Source organism: Triturus cristatus, chromosome 4_1 (genome assembly GCF_964204655.1).
Source record: "Triturus cristatus chromosome 4_1, aTriCri1.1, whole genome shotgun sequence".
Lineage (NCBI taxonomy): Eukaryota > Metazoa > Chordata > Amphibia > Caudata > Salamandridae > Triturus > Triturus cristatus.
Genome location: NC_140585.1, coordinates 1,041,540,778 through 1,041,567,590, shown reverse-complemented (window position 1 = coordinate 1,041,567,590; position 26,813 = coordinate 1,041,540,778). Strand labels below are relative to the sequence as shown.

The 26,813-nt window shown below is 48.9% G+C and overlaps 1 protein-coding gene across 2 annotated transcripts in view; it reads right to left on the bottom strand.

Annotated features, from left to right (window-relative positions):
- The window catches only part of GSAP (gamma-secretase activating protein), a 762,740-nt gene that overhangs the window by 151,876 nt on the left and 584,051 nt on the right, over window positions 1–26,813 (bottom strand). For both annotated transcript variants that reach the window (XM_085654015.1, XM_085654016.1), the window contains one exon: window positions 25,445–25,503. In XM_085654015.1, the coding sequence (XP_085510141.1) occupies window positions 25,445–25,503 (59 nt within the window). The remainder of the gene's footprint in view (window positions 1–25,444; window positions 25,504–26,813) is intronic.

Here is a 26,813-nt window from a genome sequence, read left to right as displayed (position 1 = left end):
CAGTGCATAAAATACACAGGTGAGCATCTATAGATAAAGAGTGATATCTGACTGGGTAGGTACCACATGTATTTCCATGCTGCTATCTCTCATTTTGAGAAATACCACATTTTAAGCAAACACCTTCAACAATAGTGGTTCAGTTAGATGCATAAAAACAATAAGAGTCAAGATCAACAAGAGTTTATACATTGTCAGATGGATTTGGGTACAGGTTATGGACAAGTTGAAGACTCTTCCAACCTAAGGTTGTTGTTGCCGTCAGTCTACCTGGCGCTAGCTGATTGATTGCACTCGCTCCTTTAAGAAAGTTTTAAATTTTTAAAAATTTGACTGTCACTTGATTTGCCGAGCACAAAAGTATTTTTAGCAGCTGAAAATTGTATATTTACCCACGAGGAACTATTACCTGATCTTCTACGATAGCGCGTAGCCCTTCCGGTTACTCCCCGGTCCACCACGGGTTCTTGTCCCGATTGAGTGGAGGGAGCCTACTTCCGGTACAGGGTCAGCGCTCTAGTTTCTCCCTCCCTCACTCCATAAAACCTGATGCAGGGGGAAGCACGCAGCGGACGAGTCAAGGTAGCCATACTGTTGTTGCCGTCAGTCTACCTGGCGCTAGCTGATTGATTGCACTCGCTCCTTTAAGAAAGATTTACATTTTTAAAAATTTGACTGTCACTTGATTTGCCGAGCACAAAAGTATTTTTAGCAGCTGAAAATTGTATATTTACCCACGAGGAACTATTACCTGATCTTCTATGATAGCGCGTAGCCCTTCCGGTTACTCCCCGGTCCACCACGGGTTCTTGTCCCGATTGAGTGGAGGGAGCCTACTTCCGGTACAGGGTCAGCGCTCTAGTTTCTCCTTCCCTCGCTCCATAAAACCTGATGCAGGGCGAAGCGCGCAGCGGGCGCGCCGGCGGCGCGCCAAAGGCAAGCCCGTCTGCGCCCGTCCACGGCCGACCGGGCTCAGGGCCCAGGAACTCTGGGTTAGACGCCCCAAATCCTGTTACATACTCCAGAGAAAACTTGTTTGCTATCAGGGGACATTCGAATAGTTGCTGTGTCCACCCTATGTCCATGGACGCTTCCCAAGACAAGTGTCCCCACTGTGGATTCAACCTTGCCCCTAAACCCAATACCTTGCCTCCCGCAAGCAACTGAACATGGCCCTGCTGAATTGCAGATCTTTGCCAAAGCACGTTACAGAAATCTCTATATTACTACACGAGTCAGAAATAGATATCCTTTTCCTCACAGAGACTTGGCTCTCACTCAACTCAGACCCCGATGTGATTCAAGCACTCCCCTCGGGTTACATGATCCAACGCCTAGACAGAATAGGCAGCAGAGGTGGAGGGATTGCCATTATCTATAAAGACCAGCTAGTTTGTCGTCTCCTAGATAGCCCTCTGCTGGACTGCGAAAATATTCAATTCTCCATCCAACTGACCCCTTCAGTCACTTTTTCCGGGATCCTTATATATCGTCCTCCTGGAACTCCTGGAAAATTTTGCAGCTCGCTACTTGAAACCACACTAAATCTAGCTAGCACTTCCTCTAACTTTACTGTGCTTGGAGACTTTAACTTACAACTTGATGAGCTCTCTAATAAAGTATCAACTGACCTTATGCATGACCTTGCAGCATATCAGCTTCATTTGAAAAACCATCTTGCCACCCACTCGAAGGGCCACCTCCTTGACCCTATTTTCTCCAATATTAAAGAGTTAGAGGGACTGGATTCCATCCCCCTTCCCTGGTCAGATCACTTTCTGATCCCTTTTATATGGCACCCCCCCAGATACACACCCCCCTGGTGTCATCACGAATCTGGGTGCGACACTGGCCCAGACTTAGCATCAAGAACTGGACCCACGAACTTGAACGGACTATCCCTAGTCCCGACCCCAATCCAGTAGTTGCAAACAAAGTTTCAATCATGGATTGAAAACTCACTTAACACAGTACTCCCCCGTAAAAACAGTTTGCAAAAAAGTGGTCCTAATAAATGTCCCTGGTTCACTCCTAGCCTCCGCAATCAAAAACAACAATGTAAAAGATTAGAACGAGCCTGGAGGAAAGACTTTTCAAGCGAGAAAAAAGCTGCTTATAGAGCATCTATTGCCTCCTATAAAACAGAAATTAGAGCAACACAGGCCGCATACTTCGAGGAAAAAATCCTAGCCTCTACCAACTCTTCCAAAGAAATCTTTCGAATTGTAAAAAAACTCACACGTACCCCTGACCCCCCACAGGCGACAGACCCCACTGGTCGTCACTGTGAAGACCTGGCAGGTTTCTTCTCCACAAAAATTTAAAAAATCCTCAATCTTCTTCCACCCATTACGACGAACCATGCTTTGAACCCGGAACCCCTGGAAAACAATAGACGTCTTGATTCTTTTGCCCCTCTCTCTGAGGAACATCTCTGCCACATCATAGAGGCAATAAAAAGTGGCTCCCCTAACGACCCGGCTCCCTTCAAAATCCTTAAACAGGCATTGCCTACCACTATTCCTCCCATTGCCAACTTAATCAACGCCTCCTTAGCCGCAGGCACAGTCCCCCAGGACTGGAAAAAGGCTATGGTGAGGGCACTTCTAAAGAAACCCCACTTTGATCCTTCGGATTTGGGCAACTATCGACCCATTTCCCTGCTTCCAGGCATTAGCAAGGCCGCAGAAAAATATGTCAATCAAATACTCTCGGCCCACCTGGAAACCTTTAACCTGCTTCACTCCTCACAGACAGGCTTTCGCCCTGGTCAGGTCACCGAGACGGCGCTAATTGCGGTGGTTGAAGAATCACGAAAGATTCTGGATGCGGGAGGCTCCTCAGCCATCATCCTCCTAGACCTGAGCGCCGCCTTCGACACGGTGAATCACCACAATCTAATTCACCGTCTCAGAAACGTGGGAGTGACGGGTAAAGCTCTATCCTGGTTGGAATCATTTCTGGAAGACAGATCCTTCCAGGTATTTGATGGGAACACTCAGTCCCAACCTGTTCCCCTCCAATGCGGAGTACCGCAGGGCTCCTCTTTGAGCTCTACCCTTTTTAATGTATATATGTCCCTATTAGCACAGATAGTCTCCCCGTTTGGAATCCAGCTGGTCACTTACGCAGATGATACCCAGCTCATCGTGGCTCTGAATCAGGAAGAACAGTCTTCTATTAATCTTTGTTCATGCCTCAAAGAAATTAACAGCTGGATGAGCCTCTCCCATCTCAAGCTCAATGGCGACAAAACAGAGCTCATGCTGCTGGGTAATCAAGCTGGCTTCAATCCTAGCATATCATGGCCAACATGCATGGGACCTGCACCACTACCCAAACAAGAAATAAAAAGTTTGTGCATATGGCTTGACCATGATCTTACTCTTAGAACACAAGCAAGGAAAACGGCGGCCACCTGTTATGGTATACTCCGCACTTTACGGAAAGTACTTCCCCTCCTGCCCACCCACTCAAGAAAACTTGTGGTTCAGGCACTTGTTCTTTCCAGGCTGGACTATGGCAATGCCCTTTATCTAGGTGCACCGAGAGCAGTGATCTCTAAACTTCAGATTGTCCAGAACTCAGCCGCTAGGCTTCTCACTGAAACTAACAGTCGCAGCTCAGCCAAGCCCGCCCTGCACACACTCCATTGGCTACCAATACAGGAAAGAATCCATTTCAAGACCCTCTGTATTGCACACAAAATACTTCATAACAAAGGCCCTCCCGCCATCAAAAACCTTCTTAAACCTTACAAACCCACAAGAAATCTCCGCTCATATCAACTTCATTTAGCGACAGTCCCCAGAATCAGAAAGGCTCGATCAGGAGGTCGCCTGTTGTCCTACAATGCCCCGAGTCTCTGGAACACCCTTCCCCTCTCCATCCGCAAGGAAGCTAACCATCTGTCATTTAGGAAACAACTTAAGACCTGGCTATTTCCTTAATTCCATCTCCTCCTTGACCCTCTCCGCAGCGCTGGGATGCCTCCGGGTAGCCATGCGCTATATAAGAACATCTTCATTCATTCAAGGTGATAAATCCACTGATTCCAAGACGACATACCTAAGGCAGGGAGAGCCTGTTACTTGCCCCCTATATAGGAGTCCACTTGACAGCCTGAAATACAATCCAATTCAATGCACTTTAATCTCATTGCTTCCATTAAAATCAACCACTATCTTTCAAAATGAGGATATCCCTTGACAGACCATTTCTTTACTTCACACTTGCTTTTGTTTCAAATGTATTGTTTCTCAAGAATAGAGTTAGTAGAAGTAAACACGTGTGGTACCTACCTTACCCAGTTGGATCTCATTCCCTTATAACTGTAGTGCTCATATGTGTATTTAATGCCATGTGGTCAGCAGGCTGCGGTGTGACATGTACACCTGGTTGACTGCAAATTTGCCCATCTGTTCAAAGTGACTTTCTGACCTTTATGTAAACCCACAGCCTTGAGGAAGACCCAGGCATACCTTCCCACCAGGGGAGAGAAAAGTTGTGGCTGATTTTGTCACTGTTGCACAAAAAGAACTTTTTTTTTAAAAACATATTTTATTGATTTTGTATGGTACCATCTGGGTAGCAGCCGTGCATATGCACATTGAAACATCGGATCATTCAAGAGTACCAGATTTGTGTACAAAATTAGCACCAATAACAAACATAACAATACAAACTTTGCACTGACAATCCTATTACCCATAAAATTTAGTACATATGTTAGAGTTCTTGCGTCGCCTGAAATCTGACATTGAATGAGGTGTGGTGTGGCCCAGGACTCGACTGGAGACACGTACATCAGGGGGTCTGCGATGGAAGGGGGGGGGGGGGGGGGGGAAGATCTATACCCCGATATGTTGCCCGTTGGGACCATATTTTCCTGTGCTTCAAGGGACAACCTCTCGCCTGGAAGACGGCAATCAGTGCTACCATGCATCTATCAGGCTCCATTCGCCACTGGCGTAACGAAAATTGAGGGGGCCTCCCTGCACGGTACGAAGAGGGGCCCCCTCCAGGCTCAATCAGGAGCGCTCTGGCCAGAGTGCAGTGCCGAGGGGGCCCCCTGGAGCTTCGGGACCCCCCGCACCTCGGGGCCTGCGTTACGTCCCTGCCGTTCGCCATTTCCCTATCATCGGGGGGAAGTTCCCTTCCACAGTAGAGCAATATCACGCTTAGCTATAGTAAGGGCCAGGAATAGTTGGTGTTGTTTATACCGATTTCCCCCATCCCATCAGTACTATGTAATAAAAATAGCTTGGGATCCAATGGGAGGTCCCAGGATAACCCCTAACCCAGGCAGGCCGAGATCCTACACCAGAAGGGCTGTAGTACAGTACAATCCCAAACTGTGCAGAAACTTTCCCTCATCTCTACCGCAGCATAGACATTAGGGGCATTGAATGACTCCCAACTTCCAGAGACTGAGTCGGGCTATAGTACACTCAGTGAATGTATTTGAATTGTATGAGGCGGGATCAAGAGGACACAACGGCTCCCCGAGGATTGGCTACGTTCTCAGCCCAGTCATCGCCAGTTATGTATGGTATATCTGCATCCCACGCCCCTCTGGTCTTATGTAGGGTCGTTTTGGCGTGTGTCGTCGGGGTCTGGTATATCTGTCTAATTTTATGAGCTTCTAAGTCCCCCATAAAAAGGCGATCCTTGATGGGGTGAAACTCTGGAAGGGTGTCCAGGGTGAGAATTTTGTGAGAGAGTGCAAGGCATAGCTGTGAATACTTATAGAATTGCGTTTCATGTAATTGAAATTCCGCCTGCAGCTGCTGGAAAGACATCAGTGTGGTGCCCTTCATCACATCACCATGGGTGGAGATACCCATCAGGTCTCATTTGGGAAATCCCGCTAAGGCGGCCACCTGGCATAGATGGGTGACCTGCCATGAGGGAGTCGCCCGAGTCAAGCGCCCTTGCCACCCCATCTGCCTGACATTATACCTCCAGATCCAGATCACTGTTCTACTGGCGTGCGGAAGGAAGACAAGATTCTGGTTACTGTATAGTAACTGAAGGAGGGGGACCCCCTCCATCACCGCTTGTTCCAAACCGAACGCCGGATCCGATGAAGTACCACCATTCGTTGATAATTAAAAGGTGAGAGGCTGAATAGAAGGCGTAAACATCCGCCACTGCAATGCCGCCACAATACGTACATTGTGCACAAGTTTGTAGTGCCACCCGAACAGCCCCTCCATTCCATAGGAACTAATTATGTATGGCGTTAATTTGCGCGAACCATGCCCACCGTATATGATATGGAAAGTTCTGTAGCCGATATCATATTCTAGGGAGAGAGACCATCTTAAAAATCGCTGAGCGCCCATACAACGAAAGAGGAAGGGAGGACCATATATTGGTCTCATCTCGAAGGCCAGTCAAAAGTGGGTTTATGTTAGGTGTCCATGAGATCTTAGGGCATGGGGACATGAAAATCCCTAGGCATTTAAAGCCCTCTGTCACATGCGTTAACTGGGCCACCCATGTAGCCCTCCCCTGTTTACAGCAGACCGGAAACAATACAGATTTGGAGGGGTTGGTATGTAGCCCTGAGGTTTGGCCAAATACACGGAGGAAAAAGGACGTCGTACGCATATAGTGCAATCCGATCAGGTTGTGCCCGGGGCCACTCGAATCCCCGGAGAACAGTATCCCTATGTACCCAAACCGCTAAAGGTTCGATCGCTGGGGCAAATAAACATGGAGACAGGGGACAACTCTGTCTTGTGCCCTGACAGACAGGGAAGGTGGCCGAACGGTGTCCCGCAATGCGCACTGAAGTAACTGGATCAGTATAAAGTAGGCGAATATATGATAGAAAACACGCGCCGAGATAGACAGCCTCAAGGAGTTGAAAAGGTACTCCCAACTAAGGGAGTCAAATGCCTTGTCAATGTCGGCAAGTAGAATGGCTGCGAGATGTCCCAACTCTGGGGCCAAAGCCATAGCATTAAGGACCCGGTGAATGTTGTGGCGGGTAGCCCGATTTGGCATATAGCTAGTGAACCAAGTCTTGCATGCAGGCTCGGAGGCAATCTGCTAGAACCTTGCCCAGAAGCTTGGGTTCATAATTTATCAAAGAAATTAGGTGATATGAGGAGGGGTCTTCCGGTGGGCGGCCTGGTTTTAAGAAGAGAACAATCTCCGCTTGCCGCCAATCCTGGGTCAGTATGTGTCGTTTGGATGCGTCCTGAATGGCCTCTAACAAATACGGGCCCAATGTGGTTATATGTGACTGAAGGAATTCTATGGGGAATCCATTAGGCCCGGGCCTTTCCCGGGGGCATCGCTACCAATGCTGCATTTAATTCCTCCAACGTGATGGGGGCATCCAGATGTACTCTCATCTGATCGGTTAATCTAGGAGGGGGGATATCCCGAAGAAACTCTGCAATGAGAGCATCCGAGAGCTGGTCTTGCCGCGCTTATAAGATGAAGAAATAGCGCACAAATTCTGCGGCCACCGCCCCAGGAGAGGAGTGCAACACACTGTCAGATCCACGGATAATCGGAACCATTGCTGGAGACCGCACGGCTTGACAGAGCCTATGTAGCATTTTGCTTGATTTGTCCCCCCATTGACAAATCCGGTGATGTGACACCAACCAGATTTCTTTGACCTCGTTTATGAAATGTTGCTGTAATTGCTGTTGGGTTTGGAGGAGGTTGCGCCAGAGGGAAGGGCTGGGGTCACTGATGTATTGTGTCTCTAAGGATATGTGGGAGGCCTCTATCTCCGCTCGTTTGGTGGAGTGTTCGCGTTTGTTATTTGTGCGATAACTGATGGCGACCCCCCGGAGTGTGGGTTTTAGGGCTTCCCAGAGGGTTATCATGGATGAGGCTGAGGCAGTTCAGATCAATGTATTCTTGATAGTCAGAATCCAGGAGATGCCAAGGGGACATTTGCCACCGGAAGCGGGGGGGGGGGAGGGGAAGGGGAATACAGAAGGAGTTTAACACTGACTGGAGAGTGGTCCGACAGTCCCCTGGGGAGATGAGTGGCCAGGGAAAATCGATGAGTGTAGCTATGTGGCGTAAACATATAGTCCAGCCAGGATAAAGAGCCATGAACGGTGAACATGTATGTGTAGGCCACCTCTGCTGGGTGATATTCCCGCCATACATCTGACCAACCCAATGCGCTACGTGGCTCCGTGATGCACCAGGGTCTAGTCAGCACCTATCGAGCGGGGGAGCGCCCGACCCGCTTATGAGTCTTGTAGTAAAGGCCTATGGGACACCGCATCCAGCTTACAGTGTGCACCACCGTACCCGGCCAGGTATATACTCCTTTGTCCCAAATTCCAGGATCTTGCTGTAACCCCAGATGGGGGAGATCCCTAGATTTGAGAGGGCGGGGGGAGGGGGGGGGGGAGGGGGAGGGGGATGTCCCCGTGGGAAAGGCGTATAGCGCCACCCACTCTTCTAATGGCGCAGCGGGAGACCAGCTCTGTTGGGGACGCTCTGACCCTGCGGGACCATGACCAGAAACCAAGAGGCCGGCCCGACCAGGAGCCATCCCACACTCGCAGTCGCTACCAGGCCCAGCGCCAGCTTCCACGCCACACGTCCAAAAGAGGCCTCAGTGGGGTGACGGCGCCAGCAATCCGTGTCCAGCGACCCCCACGCCGAATATCACTCCTCACCTCTGGGGCCTGGTCTGGCCACATGGCCCTTTGCCACATTCCGCCTGGGCCCGGGAGCTAGACGGAGGCGGCAGGCCCAGCCCGCCCCAGGTGCCGACAGGCCTCAGTGTTTGAAGCACAATCTACTGCATGCACTCTTCTCCACGGCTCACTGGAGTCGCTGCAGATTAGGCTTCAGTCTACCCAACATCCAGCTGGCGGCACTTGGGAGGATATTTAGACAGGATTAGGCAGGATTTGAGCGTGGACGCACGGAGTTCGGTTAATCTGCGTCCGCTATGTAGGCTGTCCAAACCAAAAGAACTTTTCAAAAGAATAATATAAAAATCTCAGAGGATAAAGACTGATTGAATTTTATTTGATTGCTGTATGGACACCAAGCTAAGGATCAGCAAGGCAACAAGGACACTTCTGAAGTAGCAAACCTTAAGTGAATTAATGTACTTTTCAAAATACTGGATCTTGCATATACCTATGGAAGTACACCAACAAGATAGATTTTGAAACTAGAGATAGGATATACTGAACACTTTTTATGCGAAGAAAACAAATGTATTCTTTGAGCTAGGTTAGCTAATCATAATGTTTACTGTGAACTAGACTTGGGGCATTCCTAGCCCCACTTAATATCTAGCTGCCATATTTGGGATGGGTTTACAAATGGAAGCCCTACAACTTTCTTATTTACAATACAAAATCTTGTTCTATTAGCTTCACCAACACTCGAGAAAATTGGCCAATGATTACACTGGCAGCTAATAGTTTTAAGCTGGGTAATGTAATCCGAGGCACTATAATCAGCTACTACTTAGTATCAAATTTACTAAGAAAGGTTAAAGGAAAATTAAAGAATGAAAACTTCATGCCTGTTAACACAATATTTACCCAATTAGATGTAAATGCATAACAATTTTCTCAATATAAAGAATACATAAAACTTGTGATATCTACAAAACTGCAACATAGGACAAGGAAAGAGCACTGATTAAGTACGGTACTATTCTATGACTCAATCAACTACAAAGAATGTGTGGCACAAAGAGGTCTCTTATGATATCTTTGCTTAAATATGATTTATTTTTAAAACTTTATTAAAACATATGCGCAATCCATCAGTACGAACAGTAAATAATAGGCAAAACCTTTTGGACAAATACATAAGTAAGGTGTATATTTTTCCATATATCAATTCATTTCGTGGGTGAGATACCAAGATCACCCATATGCCCCTCCTCCCCTTTGGTCCTTCCCCCACCTCACTCCTCCCACCACTACAGGTCCTGTACGTTTCCCATGAGTTCCAGATTTTTCCCATTTCTTGGGGCAGCCCCTGCTTTTGTACACAGTTTTCTCTGCATGACAGTACCAGTCTAGATTCTGTTCGGTGTGTTTGATGCCCATCATAGTCTCGCTATGTTCCTTTTCGCTATCACTGCTGCAAGCAGGAGCCAAATTTTAGTATGTGTGGGCAATCTATCCTCGCCCGAGACCCCTAGCAGATGCCACTGTGCGTCAAGTTGTACCTGCAGGCCAGTTACCTCGGACAACACCCTAATTACTCCAGACCAGTATCGCAGAATTTTCAGGCATGCCCAGATAATGTTGAAGAACATACCCACCACCCCCACACCCCCGGGCACAGAGACCTGTGTCACATCTACCCAGCTTGTATTGGAGTGTTCTAGGAGCGTATGACCTATGTAGCACACAGAGCTGAATTGATCTGGACCTCGCACGTATTGCCACCTCCCTTGGACATTGGATCGCTTCTTGCCAGTCGTCCTACAGTAGCCTCACATTAGTCTCCCATGCTTCTCTTAGAAAACCTAGAGGGTCCAGAAGATTGTTCATTATTTTCCGGTATGTAAGAAAGACCGGCTTGCCTATCATAGGGTCCAGCAATAGTCGGTCTTCTAGTGGGGAGTATTCCGGTAGGATCTCCCCCTCTGACACATGACTATGCACAGCATGCCTCAATTGCAGATAACGGAAACATTCTGCGTCTGCCATTTGGTGTTCAGTCTGGATTTCGGTAAAGGTCCGCAGGGCCCCACACCTCTAGATGTTCCCAAGGCTTTCGATGCCAACTAAGCTCCATCTACGGAAGCCCTGCCGACCTCCCACTTCGTCCAAGGTAGTGCTTCTCCAGGGTGGAGTTTGTTGGGTCAGTCGCGGTTCCCATCCCATCGCCTTTGTGGCAGTGTGCCAAACTCACACCACAGTCTGGGTATGCATAGGTAGGGACTTCATTTCATTCTTTTGATTTAGAATTGAAGCATACCCTCCATACCCCATTGCACGTCGATCACCCGGTAAGCTGGATCAGAGAGGGGTGCGAACACCCATCCATTAATATTAATGAACTGGGCTGTCAGTAATAATTCCAAATATCTAGGAGAGCCAGACCGCCCTCAAAAACCCCACGTTGCAGCTTGCGCAGTGCAATGTGCGGAGTGCCACCCTCCCACAATAGATTATGCTGCTCCCCCTCAATTGCCCGGAAAAATTTCTCCGGTATTCTGCAGTGCATACAGAAATTTAGGGAGGGCCATTATTTTGAATAGCACAGCCCTACCCATGAGGGATATTGGCAATTTACTCCAATGTGATATATCCTCACGCAGTCTCGCTAGTTGAGCCTGTATATTTAGATTTAGGGAGTCAGCGTTCGATGTTGTGATCCAGATACCAAGGTATTCGCATTGGTCATGCTGTAGGAGAGCCCTGCATTCCGATTGACTGTTGAGGCCCCACAGCTCACAACTAAAAATGAGCGACTTGTCCCAGTTTACCTTCTACCCTGAATAACGACCAAAAAGACAGTATTTTGATAATTCTGTGGATCGTCTGCCTGGGTCTGCTTACATATAGTAGTACGTCGTCAGTGTATAAAGAAATGCGCTCTACCCATTCACCCCCCCCATGTGAATACCTCGGATCAGTGGGTCTATCAGGACCCACGCAGCAAGTGGTTCCAACACCATTGCGAAAATCATTGGGGATGCGGGACATCCCTAGCATGTGCACGTATGCAGTGCGAAGGGCCTGGAGACATTCCGTTTACCAGAACTCGCACCATTGAGTTATGATACAGCAGTCGAATCCAGGCACAGAATTTGGAGCCAAAGCCAAGCCGAATCAGGACCTCTTCAAAGTAGGGCCATTCAATGCTGTTGAACGCCATATGGGCTTCTAAAGACAGCACCGCCATGGATTCTGTCTCATTCGTCGCAGTCTCCTACATAACACCATACAAGCACCAGAGATTCCGTTTGGTGCTTCTCTGGGGCATAAAACCCATCTGATCTGGGTGGATTATTGAGGAGATAATGGGGTTGAGGTGGTTAGATAGTACTTTTGCGAGGACCTTTGTTTTGAAATTTAGTAGGGAGATTGGCTGACAGGAGCTGCATTGCTCCAGTGGTTTGTCTTTCTTTGGGATGACAACAATCATGGTCATTCGTAGGTCCTCAGGTGCTGCGTCGTCCTCCATGTCCATCAACTCCTTTTGTTTGAGGCGTATTTTATGTCTCACTTCGGGGTCAATCTTCCCATTACATAGTGGCGCTCTCTCTAAGGCCTCAATGTCTCGCTCCAGTTTCTAGCCAATGGCTCTCCTCTCCTTCTGTCCACCCATCTCTGCTTGTACATAGCCTCTGGCCACTGCTTTGTACGCTTCCCAGAGAGCACTGCCCGATGTCACCGACCCAACGTTTTTGCTAAAGTACAATTGCATTAGCTCTCTGAACTTTTCTTGAGCGTCTTTGTCTTTAAAATGCCAAGAGGCCAGGCGCAGTGGCATGGAGTAGTCTCTAGTGGAACCCTGAATGTGGACCTCTACCGGTGAGTGGTCAGAAATATCCCTTGCTTTATGTTGTGCCCGCCGGAAGTGTCCAACGTGTATGGATTGTGTGAAGAGGTGGTCTAGCCCCGCTATCACGTGCTGCAGATATGTATATACTGTCTACTGGTTGGATTATGAAGTCTCCAGAGGTGCAAACTACCTTAGCAGGGGAGGGCTTCCCACAGTTGGCTATCCCTACAGTCCTATCAATGTCGGGGGACATCACTGTGTTCATATCCCCTCCCATGACGAGTAGGCCTATTGGCATATCTAATAGTAATCCGCTGAGTTCAGGAAAAGTCTCGGATAGAGCTTTGGCAGGATGTAAGCGGAACACATGTTCAGATACCACCCCTCCCATCTCCTAGTTACTGCCACAAATCGTCCGAGCTGGTCCTGCCACATGTGGTGTATCAGAATACGTGCTGTATATTATTGAAACCTGCATGTGCACAAGTGCGTACTCAAACCTATTAAGTGCAAGATAATGATTGCCTCGTAGGTGCGTCTCCTGTAGGAATACAAGGTCAGGGGAGTGTCTACAGAGGTACTGTAGGACCATAGTCCTCTTTATTTTATCCCCCAGCCCGTTGACATTCCACGTCATGATTCTCAGTGTATCTGTATGTTGTGGTGCCATGTCATAGTTGAAAAGTTGATGTCCCGTCCCCTCTTCCACATGCCCACTCTACCCCCTTGCACCTTAGGAATTGCCTAACAAAATGCACTTGATGTGTTATCTTAAAAGTGGATTGCATAAAACATTGAATAAGGATAACTGCTGAAATTAATGAAACAGTCCCAATCCTGTTATCCTCACCCTGCTACCCTGCATTGTAGGTTTAAAACTACCCACATCCCCAATGTGCAGAGCGCCTGTCGCCGAACAGAAACCGTTAGTCTATTTCATTGTGTCGCTCCTGCTGCATTGAGTCCTTTGGGTCCATGCTTCTTTGGCTCTTTCCCTGCTGCGGCTGTTAGTTGATCTCCCTTCCCCCAGCCAGCTCCATACCTCGTCAGGTGATGTGAAGTACCAAGACTTGCCACTATCTAGCAACCTAAGCTTGGCTGGAAAGAGCATCATGTATTTAATGTTCTCGGACCACAGAGCTCTTTTTACCTCCTGGAATGTGCGTCGTTGGACCATGAGGGTGAAGTCTGGGAAGAAATGAATAGTTGTGTTCTCAAATGGCAAGTCCCCCTTGGGTCAAACGGCCTGTCGAATCGCGCTGCGGTCTCGGTAGCTGAGGATCCGAGCAATAATAGTCCTGGGGGGCCACCAGCTTCGACGGTGGTTTCAGTGCCCTGTGCGCCCTTTCAACCGAGAAGAAGGTTAAAAGTCTTTTGGGATGCAGATGGTTCATTATGATGTCCTCTAGGAACAGGTTTGCGCTGGGGCCCTCTGCTCCCTCCGGGACTCCCGCCACCCTGATGTTATTTCTGTGGGCCCGCCCTTCTTCAATCAATCAATCAAGCATTTGTATAGCGCGCTACTCACCCGGAAGGGTCTCAAGGCGCTGGGGGAGGGGGGTAAGTTACTGCACGAACAGCCAGGTCTTGAGTTGCTTCCTGAAGGAAAGATGGTCCTGGGTCAATCGAAGATGGATGGGGAGGGAGTTCCAAGTCTTGGCTGCCAGGTAGGAGAAGGATCTTCCTCCGGTGGTGGCTCTGCGGATGCGTCGTACGGCGGCGAGGGCGAGATTGGTCGATCGTAGCTGGCGGGTGGGCGCGTAGAAGGTCAGGCGGTCGTTGAGGTACTTGGGGCCCAGGTCGTGGAGAGCCTTGTGTGCGTGGGTGAGGAGCCTGAACGTGATCCTCTTGCTGACGGGGAGCCAGTGCAGGTCTCTCAGGTGGCCGGAGATGTGGCTGTGTCGGGGGATGTCCAGGACGAGTCGTGCGGAGGCGTTCTGGATGTGTTGGAGTCTTTTCTGCAGTTTGGCTGTGGTTCCGGCGTAGAGGGTGTTCCCGTAGTCCAGTCAGCTGGTGACGAGTGCCTGGGTGACGGTCTTCCTGGTCTCGGTGGGGATCCAACGGAAGATCTTACGGAGCATACGCAGGGTGTTGAAGCACGATGAGGAGACGGCGTGGACTTGTCTGGTCATCGAGAGGGAGGAGTCCAGGATGAATCCCAGGTTGCGTGCGTGGTCTGTTGGTTTGGGAGTGGTGCCCAGGGCGGGGGGGCCACCAAGAGTCGTCCCAGGCGGAGGGTGATGATCCCAGGATGAGGACTTCCATTTTGTCTGAGTTAAGTTTCAGGCGGCTGTTCTTCATCCACTCGGCGACGTCTTTCATTCCTTCGTGTAGGCTGGTTCTGGCGGGGTCGTTGGTGAGGGAGAGGATCAGCTGGATATCGTCGGCGTAGGAGATGATGTTGAGGTTGTGTTGGCGTGCGATGGCTGCGAGGGGGCTCATGTAGACGTTGAAGAGGGTTGGGCTGAGTGATGATCCTTGTGGTATGCCGCAAATGACTTCGGTGGCCTCGGATCAGAACGGGGGGGAGGCGGAATTTCTGGGTACTTCCGGCGAGGAACGAGATGATCCACTCTAGTGCTTTCCCTTGGATTCCGATGTTGCTGAGGCGCTGTACTAGGCTGCGGTGGCAGACAGTGTCGAACGCTGCAGAGAGGTCCAGGAGGATGAGGGCTGCTGTTTCCCCGTTGTCGAGCAGGGATCTGATGTCATTGGTGGCTGCGATCAGGGCGGTCTCGGTGCTGTGGTTGGCTCGGAAGCCGGACTGCGAGGGGTCGAGGGATCCATTCGACTCGAAGAAGGCGGCGAGCTGTCTGTTGACGGTCTTCTCGATGACTTTGGCATGAAAAGGGAGGCGCGAGATGGGGCGGATGTTCTTGAGGTCGGTGGGGTCCGCGGTTGGTTTCTTCAGGAGGGCGCTGAGCTCGGCGTGCTTCCAGCTCTCCAGAAAGGTGGCGGTGTGGAAGGAGGTGTTGATGATGTCCCGCAGTTGGGGTGCGATGATGGAGTCGGCCTTGTTGAAGACGTGGTGGGGGCAGCGGTCGGTGGGTGATCCGGAGTGGATGGTGTTCATCGTGCGGGTGGTATCTTCGGTGCTGACCGGGGTCCAGTTGCAGAGGGTGGTGGTAGGGGGCGTTGGTTCGGCGGTTGGGTGTGTGGTTGGTGTGCCGAAGCTGTTGTGTATGTCGGCGATCTTGCGGTGGAAGAACGAGGCGAGGGAATCGCAGAGGTCTTGCGAGGGTGTGATGTCGTTGTTTCCGGCGCTGGGGTTGGAGAGCTCTTTGACGATGCTGAAGAGTTCCTTGCTGTCGTGGGCGTTGTTGTCCAGTCGTTCTTTGAATGCGGTTTTCTTGGTGGTGTGGATCAGTTGGTGGTGCTTGCGGGTGGCGTGCTTGAGGGCGGTCATGTTGTCTGAGGTCTGATCGTGGCGCCAGGCTTTCTCGAGGGTGCGGTAGTTCTTCATGGAGCCCTTGAGTTCGTTGGTGAACCAGGGGGCTTTCTTGCTTCTGGGCCTGCTGGGAGGGTCCCGTAGTGGTGCGAGGTCCTCGGCGCAGTTGGTGAGCCACTGTGTGAGGTTGCTGGCTGCTTCGTTGGGCTCCGTTGTGCTGGTGGGGGGGTTCTGGCGGAGGGAGGTGGTGAGCCGCTCGGCGGTGATCTTGCTCCAGCTCCAGCGAGGGATCTGTTGTGGGTGGTGGTGGGTCGTGTTTCTCCTGAAGCTGAAGTGGACGCAGCTGTGATCAGTCCAGTGAAGTCCGGTGGAGTGGCTGAAGGAGATGTGCATGCTGGAGGAGAAGACGGGGTCAAGCGTGTGGCCGGCGTAGTGGGTGGGGGTGTTCACCAGTTGCTCGAGTCCGAGGTTGGCGAGGTTGTCCAGCAGGGTGGTGGTGTTGCTGTCCTTGTTGTTCTCCAGGTGGAAGTTGAGGTCCCCTAGGAGGATGTAGTCGGAGGAGGCGAGGGCGTGCGGGCTGATGAAGTCTGCGATGTCTTCGCTGAATTGTGTGCGCGGTCCCGGGGGTCTGTAGATGAGGGTGCCTCTGAGGGTCGTCTTGGGGTCGCTGTGTATCTGGAAGTGGAGGTGTTCGGCGGTGGTGAAGGTGTCGTTGGAGTTGGTCGAGATGCGGATGGTGTTCTTGTGTACGATGGCGATGCCTCCTCCAGTCTGGTTGACGCGGTCCCTCCGGGTGATCTTGTATCCGTCCGGGATGGCTATGGCGATGTCGGGCGCTGAGGAGGCGTTCATCCAGGTTTCCGTGAGGAAGGCGACGTCTGGTGATGTTGTGTCGAGCAGGTTCCAAAGTTCCACGGCGTGTCTGTGGACTGAGCGGGTGTTGAGCAGAATGCACTTGAGGTGGTTGTTGCTGGTGCTCGGCTTGGCGGGTGCGGATCTTCCAACTTCGCCACCATTATCTTGTGATGGTGTGCAAGCTGTTGTATCCCAACTTCGCCACCATTATCTTGTGATGGTGTGCAAGCTGTTGTATCCGCTCCTCCATTTTCTTGTGCAAAGATTGTAGTTCCTTTATGCTTATTTCCGCCACAACAACCTTCTCAGAGGTCTTGTTCATGTCTGCCCGCAGGAACGTCACTTCAATGGTGACCTTGTCCATTTTGGACTCTAGGGTTGTTCCCAGGTCTCTAATTGCAGCCATGATGAACCCCATGGACGGTTCTGCCATCTCTTGGGTGTCCGGAGCTGTGGCGCCTTCTGTCAGTGTCCTCCTGGCCACCGCGTACTTGTCCAACTTATTGGTCTGGAACGGGGGGATACCCTTAAGCTGCATGTTGTTTCGAGCACTAGGAGGAAGTTAGCTTGTTCTCTCTTCCCTGGCCTCAGTCCCTGCACCATTATCTGTAGAATTGTCCGCCGAAGTATCCAGTAAGGGCGCCCCAGTGAATGGAGTTGTTGCCAGGACGCGTCAACACCGCAGTCTCTCCGGCGTGTCCCACTGCAATGATCATCCCCCGGCCCTATGCGAGCCCGTGTCATCCCGGACACGCTTCAAGGTCCAAGCCCTGGGGCTTCTCCCATCGTTTGTCCAGCCTCTGTCCCCAGTCGCTTTCGCTCGGCCCCCCTGTGGCGCCTGTCCAGCCCACTTCAGTCCGCCTTTTCTCCTCTCTGGGCGGTTCGCCCTTCCATCTATCAAGCGGAGGGTATTGCATCTGCTGTTGGACTCACTCGTGCCCCCACTTGATCCCACTGGGGGAGACAGAGTCTGTCCTTGCTGATTCCAGTCACCCGTCAATGTGGCCTCATTGTCCTCTGGCACTTCTCCGGGGAATCCCCTTTCACTCCTGAGGGTGCGTATCCGACTCCAGTTCGGCTCCGTACGTAGCTGCTTTTAATTACTGTGCCCAGTCGTTCAGGGCCCACGTTGCCTCCTTACCGCTCCACAGTGCACTCACGCACTGCCGTTGGTGATACTGGCTGTGCCCCGGGGGAGGTGCAAAGTGAGGGACCCAGAGATCGCCGCCAGCACCTGGGCCCCTGTTCGGTCATATACGGAGGCCGGCTCAAATGATCGCTGGGCTGCCAGCTTCCGCAGCCTACGGCCCGTTCACACACAGGCCCATCACTGTCTCCTTCAGTGGGCCTCTTGTGGCGCACTTATCTGGCCCGCCTCAGGTCCAGGCGCCTGCTGCGCCATGCATATCGTGCTGCCGAGGAGAAGGTGGGGGGGGGGGGGGGGGGGTGGTGTCCCAGAGCTCACCGCCCAGGCCCGGGCATCCGCCGGAGCTCACCTTCAAGCCGGAACCCATCTCCGTCGGCCGCCCGGTGGTCACATTCCCCTGTCAGGCCGCACACAGGCCCACCACTCCAGCGGGTTTCTGAATCAATCTTTTGGGGCTTGCTTCGGTCCCAGGTGCAAGTCACCCCCGCTTGGGCACCTCGGCAACGCTTGCCTCCAAGAATCGGGCAGATATCAGACGGACTGTGGTATTCGCGGGAGGGCCAGACGAGAGCTCTTCTGTTATGCAGCCATCATGGCTTGCGCCAAGCCATGTCCCATCCTTAAATATGATTTTTAACCATTTGGTGATTTTGGAATGTTTGTATTCAACTCATTTGTGATCAATGTGATCAATGTATAAGTGTTTGCAAAATCTTGCTTACAACATTTAAAAATGTGGCAATAACATGACATAAAATAGGTGTAAAAACCTCTAGTATGTGTTATTCTCCTTTTTTGCCATACTGTAAATTTGCTATGGAAATACAACACAACACAACTGGCAATTGCATCTCCAATCTGTGTGCTGAATTTGAGCACCACAGTCCAAATGACAAAGACCAAGTATCTGTCAAACAGTGCACCCATTTGCACAACTCTATATATAATCAAAACATCCTTATTCTTATAAAAGCTACTTTTTTGCTAAATTATTAGACAGGAGCATTTACTACTCTCCTTCATATATGTATATATATGTTCGAGGTACGGCTGTAGGTCACCAAGTTTAGGTCTTTTACCTTCAGGTACAGCGACCACAATTGCATCACCTTTTTATTTATTTATTAAGGAGTTTTATATAGCGCTGGCCGGACCCGGGGGTATCGGAGCGCTATACAATAGTTTTAGTGCAAGAGTCATACAATAGAGCAGTAGTATACATATTGGTTTGGAAGTCCAAGTGAGTTGTGCAGCATTGAGGTAGTACGCAAGTCCTAAGATAGTCTCATTGAGTGCACGTAGTCTTGGGTTGAACTTCTTTGAGGGGGGAGGGAACAGGTAGGGGTCAAAGAGCAAGGAGGAGGAAGGTCTTAGTGATACAATGTCGGGGAGCTACGGCGAGCAGGGATTTGCATTTAGGCGGCGGCTATCTGTTCGGGAGGGAGCGGTTGAGGTAGAGGTCTTTTATGTGTTTTTTTAATTTTGTGAAGGACGGGATAGTCCTGATATCTGCAGGGATAGAGTTCCAGATGTTGGGAGCGTTTCCGGTGAAGGACCGTGCAGCGGTTTTTTGTTTGCATGTTTTCATAGGGATGAGTAGTAGGGTATTGGAGCTCTTGAAGTTCCTTGTCTGACCGGCCCTCTTGAGTTTGGCGGCCAGGTAGTCAGGTTTTCCTGTGTGCAGGGCTTTGTGAATGAGGCAGGCAGTTCTGAAGTTGGAACGCCATTCGACTGGGAGCCATTTTAGTTCTCTGAGCGCTGGTGAGATGTGATTGTATTTTCTGACTCCAGTGACCAATCTGGCTGCTGCGTTGAGAGTTGTTTTGAGGGGAGCTAGGTGAGATTTGTTGTACCAGTGAGGGTTGCATTTCCATAGTAGAGTCGGGATAGCACCAGTGATTGGGTGGCTTGTTTGAGGTCTTTGGTTGGGATATAGGGTTTTATTTTGTTGAGTAGCTTCAGATTGAGGAAGGCACTCTTTGCGGAGTTTTTAATGTGTTTGGCCATGTCAAGTTTTGGGTCTAGGGTGATTCCTAATGATTTTACGGAGTTGGCCACAGTGAGATTGACGTTGAGAGCATCCATGGCTTTTAGCCATTCTGAAATTTGAGGGTTCTCTTCTTTGTTGGAGATGAGGAGGATCTCTGTTTTGTCTTGGTTGAGTTTTAAGTGGCTTAGAGACAGCCAGTGTTGAATTTCTTTTAGAGAATGTCACTTAGTCTGTGAATGTCGTCTATGGAGGAGGTTTCTAGATCGATCTGGGTGTCATCTGCATATAGGTGGAAAGGGATGTTGGCATTTCTAAGTATGGTGATGAGGGGTTCCATGTATATGTTGAACAGTTGTGGTGAGTGCTGAACCTTGGGGGACGCCCCTGCTGACGGGGTGTAAGTCGGAAATAACGTTTTTGATTTTTATCCTTTGTGAGCGGCTGAGTAAGGAGGAGAACCAGTGTAGGACCACCTCATCAGTACCTACCCTTTCTTGTAAAGCCTTGATGAGTAATTGGTGATCAACCGTGTCAAAGGCTGCCGATAGGTCCAGGAGAATGAGGAGGCAACATTGGTCAGTATCGAGGGATTTGTGGATATCATCTGTGATGTTAAGGATCGCGGTCTCAGTGCTATAGCCTGTTCTGAAACCCGTTTGGTGGGGATTAAGAAGGTTGATGATGTCCATGAGTCAGTTGTAGGAGGACGCATTTTTTGAGGATTTTGGATAGGAGGCAGGAGATTGGAGACGGGTCTGAAGTTATTCAGGTCCTTGGAGTCAAGGCCTGTTTTTTTTAGTAGTGGGGTGACTTGGCCAACTTTGAGGCACTCAGGTATGATGCCAGTTCTCAGGGAGCCATTTATAATCTTGCACCAGAACGGGGCTATGGAGGGTTTCAGTTTTTTGGTCAATTGGGTGGGTATAGGGTCAAGGACATGAGAGGCGGGTTTGGAGGTGGAGATCAGTTGGAGTATCTCAGCTTCCGGGATGGGGTGGAAGGACTTTCATGTTTTCGTGGGGTGCTTGCGAGTGTTGTCTTCTGTCACTGGGGGCAAACTTTTGCAGTCGGGGTTGACGTTGATGTCCAGTGAGAGCTCAATCTTGGTGATTTTTTCTTCGAAGAAGTTGGTGAAGTTTTCGCACAGGTCCTTGGAGGCCTGCATTGAGGATTCAGGGGGCTTGGAGGTTTGTTGCCTGATGATTCTGAACAGTTCTTTGGGCCTGTTTTTTGTGGTGTCCAGGGCGGTGCAGAAGAAAGTGGATTTTTTGGTGCCGATGTGTTTTTTGTATTTCCTTCAGACTGCTTTGAGTTGTTCGAGTAGGTTTGTTGAGGGATTGCTCCTCCATAGTCGTTCTGTAGCTCTTAGTCGTCTCCTTTCGTTGTTAATGTCTGTGTTGAACCAGGATCTGGATGGGATGTTCCTGTTTTTTTGTAGTTTCAGGGGGGCTACTTAGTCTAGAATGGATGTCATGGTTGTGTTTTAGTGGGTGGCGAGTTCTGTTGAGGAAAGATCATCCGTGGAGGCAGTGAGGAGGGAGTTAACCCTTTCCTCTAGGTCAGTCATGTTGATCTGAGTACGGTTTCTCGTCCATTGGGGGGGGGGGGGGAGGGGGTTGGAGTGCGATTGGTTGAGTGAGGTGGAATAGGATTAAGTGGTGGTTGGACCAATCCACGGGCAGGGTGTGGTCTATCGTGACGGTGTCGCATTAGGCGATAATGGCATCTAGGATTGCTCCTTTGTTGTGAGTTTCCTCTGAGAAGCATTGGGTAAGGATGTTGCTGTGTAGCAGCTCATTCAGGTTCTGGATTAGCGGGTTGTTTTCTTCATTCCAGTGTAGATTGAGGTCACCCAGAATTAGGATGTTCCCATCTCGGAGAGAGCAGTGGGCAATCTGGTCGGACAGGTGCTCAGTGAATGAGTGGTGTTGCCTGGGGGGTGGTAAATAAGATGGCAGATTAGCGTTTTGTTATTGCTAGTGTTAATGTTGGCAGTTAGGCATTCAAAGGTGTTGTAGTTGAAGGAGTCTATTTCCGTCACGGAAATGTTGTTTTTGTGGACGATTGCTATGCCTCCACCTCTTTGGTCTTTTCTATCTTTGTTGGTGATTGCAAAGCTTGGGGGGACATGGGTATCCATTAGTGGGAAGGAGGAATCATTTAGCCATGTCTTGGTGATGAATGCTATGTCTAGGTCATGGGTGAGGATGGATTCTGCTAGCTCTGTGGCATGTTTGGTGGCTGATCTGCAGTTTATGAGCATGCAGTTGGTGGGGGTAGTCTCTGTTTTGTGTTTCTTCGTTCGGGGGGCCGTGGGGATAATAGTGCGGGTGGCCGGGGGTCTAGGGGATTTCGGAAGGGCCTGGTCTCTTCCATTCCGGTGATCACCTGAATTTTGGATTGGAGGGTCGTACGAGGAAGCGAGATCTGCCGCTTCACTCACAGACATAGCATCACTAGTTCTTTTGGATCTCTATGTCTGATTAGAGAGGGTGTTGAGATCCATCTCGGGTGGGGGGCCTTGGAAGGCCTTTGTTGTGTGGAGGTGGGGAAGGAGGGTATTCGGTGAGGCTTATGGGGCACGGCGAGGTTGGTTAGGATCTCGCTAAAGCCCTGGATTATAAATCTGGTAGTGTTGAGGGTGGAGTCTCGTGGTGCGAGGCAGGTGTTGTTACTAGGGTGCACCGGAATGGTAGGCGTTTTATTGCATGTGGGTGTGGGGAGGTGGTTGGGAGTCACAGACTGTGTTGAGGTCGTTCGATATGGGTTGGGGGAGATGGAGGGCGAGGGACGGGTAGGGGTGATTGCCAGAGAGGGGTAGTGGGGCCTTGTTCTCTCTGGTAGTGTTGAGGGTGGAGTCTCGTGGTGCGAGGCAGGTGTTGTTACTAGGGTGCACCGGAATGGTAGGCGAGTTCTGCTGAGTTGAAACGAAGACCCTACCACAAGAGTGGGGTTGGTCAGTGATTCACTGGTGTAAATTACCGGTAGATAGCCCTAGAGTTGGATCTGGGCGGGCATCAAATGGGCAGGCACATAGGATGATGGGATAGCAGTCCGGTCCATAAAGTGAGGAGAGGCAGACTTGACAGTGCCAGCCGGTCGGGGTGAGGGCGATAGAGATTGGTGATAACACCTCTTTGGGTAAGGTTAGTCTCTCGCCTGTGTAGATAGTTTGATGGTGCTACTTATGTGCCCCGGGTGGCCATCTTAATGTCAGGCACTGGGGAGCTGGCAGCCTCGAGGGTGCGCGGGCTTTCGTCGCATTGATGTTGTGGCCGGAGGGTCGAGGCGAGGCAGATTCAGGAGGTGAGAACACAACTTTTTTTTTAGTATAATTAGTGACTCACCGGAGTAGATTCGAGCAAGTTATGAGCCGCGGGCGGCCATCTTAAGGTCAGGTGCATAGAGTGGGGTGTTGGCGGGCTCTCATCGCTTTAAATTTGAGCTGAATTTCGGGACGAGGCTGAATCCAGAGAATGAGATCACTACTATTGGAAGAAACTTTGGTTGTCGGGGCGGGTTCGGTGCTCCGGGCGGCCATCTTGTGGTCAGGCACTGGTGGAGTGCAGCACCTAATGTCAGTCTTGAAGGTGCTGGGGGTCTTGTTACACCTGGGTCAGGTCGGTTAAGGTGGGGAGAGCGCTTCATGGAGTGTAGTCGGGGGATCACCGATATAGATTGATTTTTTCAGTGTGTGATTCTGTACCCCGGGTGGCCATCTTGAGGTCAGGCACTGGAGAATGCAGATCGGCGATCATCGGTATCTCTGCATCTGCTGTAGTTTGGTACAGTCCTGGGTCCTAGAATGTCAGGACACTCGACGATTATTTTGTGAGAGTTTTCAGAGGCTCACTGGCGCAGTTCGCTCATGAGAGAGAGTTTAGAGTCCATGGCGGCCATCTTGGTATCAGGCACAGGCGAGCTGCGTGGTTCGTTGCCAGCACGGTGCCTCCACTCTGCTTATTTCGGCCTGAGGTCCTGGCTTGATGGGACTCTCGCTGGTCCCATGGGGTGGGGAGTGTCTTTGAAGTTGGGTGCGGTCCACTAGTCAGATTCCTCCGACGTATCCGTTGCAGTGTTGGTGATGCGGATCGTCGTTTCCTTGTTTTTTCCGTCTCTACGGATGGCGACAGTGCGATTCTGGCTTGTTCCCCTTTGGGCGAGATCTGGTGAGTCAACGTTTTCCAGGAGGGGTAGCAGAGATTTTCACAACTAGGTGATCCCAGTGCCCGGGAGCTCGATGTTAGTGCTCCTTCCCAGCGACCATCTTGCCGAGAGCTTCAATAGCCTTCAATTAACCTTAATAGCAACAACATTGTTAATGCAAGTTTTTAATGAAATTTACATCTATTTTGACCCCACCTCCTTGACCCTTCTTGGACCTTTTTGAATTAAACTAAAATTGGCATATTTATTCAATTTTTTTTTATTAGCCTATTCCTACACCTAATCCTACCTACCCTTATATTTAATAAAGTAAAATTAAATTGCTCACCAAAAGTTATGTCTACTCTACCCTTTAATTTCAATTAAATGACTGTACTTAACCCAACCATTTCCTTCCCCAATTAATTTTTATTCTAAATTAAATAACTTTGATCTGACCTTCGTAGCAACTCTAACCTTTAAATAATGCAAGTAAGACATCAAAGTAAATAACCTTAAACATCAAAAGTTCTAGCTGAAATAGTTGCATTCAAATATTCTCCTTAACTTCTAACTTACTTTAATACATGCCTATTTAAATCTAATGCTACCCCTAAATTTAAGTTAAATGTCATAAAATAATGAAACCCTGTTGAAATTTAAAAACATTCAAATGACATTACATAAATATCCCCTAACCTATTCCTTTATTTATTTTCATCAAATTAAATGAATAACACAAACTCTAATTTTATTTCACATAACAAAAATTCCTTTGCCCCTTAAAGGAATGGACTTCAAAATGAGATTAAAACTACTGTACTGCCTGGTAATTCTGATGTAGTAGGCTGGATATAACAGGAACTTCTATTGATACATTTGTAGCCAGATTTAGCAGTAATGTTGACTGTATAAAAGAGTGATTTGCAGGTCTGCTTCATTACTCTAGCAACCAGGCAAGTAATCTCAAAAATAGTTTAATTCATTCAAGAAGAATAGACGTTAAAAAAGTGAGCGCAGAATAATTGTACCACAGGTGTAATGTAACTTCATGGATGTCTGGGTAGGCAGAACTGTGACCTGCCATAGGAATCTTCACATATAAATAAGTTTGAGTCATAAATTCTTGTCTGACTCCTCAAATTATACACTGGGCTGTTGCTAGTGCTTGCGTCCACTATTTAAATTTCAGATAATAAAAGGAGCTTTTTCTTGATCTGCGGATTTCTTCACTAGTGCCCTTAATTGTGGAATCCAATTCACAGAGCCAAGTAATTGCTCACACCTCAGAAAACAATGAAAAACAAGCGTTTTTGCAAATCTGTATTGGTACTTACACATTAAGATCAACAAAAGGCACGATGATGCATGTTATTCCTCAGCCAAACAACTCCTTATCTAGTGAAATATCTTCTAGTATCAGGAAGATGTAACCCACCTTTTCATATTCTGTACAATATTCTGCTGATAAATTAAAGTTCTCTTTTCATCTGTATTCTGCAACAAAACCAAAATTACATTACTAATAAAATAATTCTGAAAGAGCATACTACCAGCAATCAGTAGCAAATGTAATGGGTCATAAGTACAATCCCATAATGCAGTTTTATGCACAAATCTTTCATTTAAGGTTTTTCCCAACAACAAATTTCTAGACAAATACCAGTTATGATGACAATTTACATAGCTGCATATCAGAAGACAATGTTCAAAGTTGTTCATCACCTAAACCTCCCACTAAGTATTGCAGGAAATATCTAGAGCTTCACCAATTCACATCTCACAATTTTCAGTAGGAAGAATTGTACGTCTCATCATAAAGAGATAGAATTTTGTTCACTATGGGATCTCAACCACAGCCACACTGTCTCTCTTCCCACCTAATTCCTCCTGGAGATGGCACAGTACAGGATGATACACTAGGAACAAACAAATATGTAAGCTGAGTGTTTAATTATGCATGGATCTCAAATGTTTAACAAGACCTTTACTAGCAATTTGTGGGTATCTATGTGAGCGCTATGGACAGTGCGAAATTATTTTAAGTACTAAACATGGAATGTTCACTATTGGTTATGGTGAAAACATGGTCATCGGCATCAAGCCACATTACAAAACACAAAAACTGTATAGGCTTTAGAGGTCATGTAGAGTCCAGCAATGTAGTAAAAATGTAAAAAAGCCCTGTTAGGAGGGGAGCAAAAGTCACCTGCAGAAACACGGAGATAAGTGCTAGGAGCCACCATTAGGGCAAATGTGCAAGCAAGCTAGGGCACTAGGGGTAATTAAGTAGCTAAAAGTAATGCACAAATGCTTCCAGTAAAATACATTTGCACTGGGCTGTTTTTGTGCTCAATTTTACTGATTAGTTTTAAGTTATTTGTGACAAGTACAATTCAAAATCTAAGCTATTTGTAAGTGACTGTTACACAAATACCGCAAATATTAACTAGAGCCCTTGCGTTGCTCTAACAAGTGTATTATTCATGTGGTAAGAAGTGAGCAATTACAAAACAGCACATCATTCAAACCAATGCACAATCTTTGTCTTTCACTAAAGTCTATGTCATTTTCAGGGGCCTAAAGGCCATAAAATGAGACCGACTGGTCTAAAAGCACATGTGCGGCATGGACACGTTAAGCCTTAGAGATGGCAAGGGAAACACCTGTTTACTTTCCATGGTGATTACCAATACCACCAACTTGGGTCCGTTCAATCCTGGGCCTTGCTAATAAATGTCCCAAAGTGCCACAATCGTGTGAGGGCACTTCCACCAAGACTTGGCTTATCAGCCACAGCTGCAACA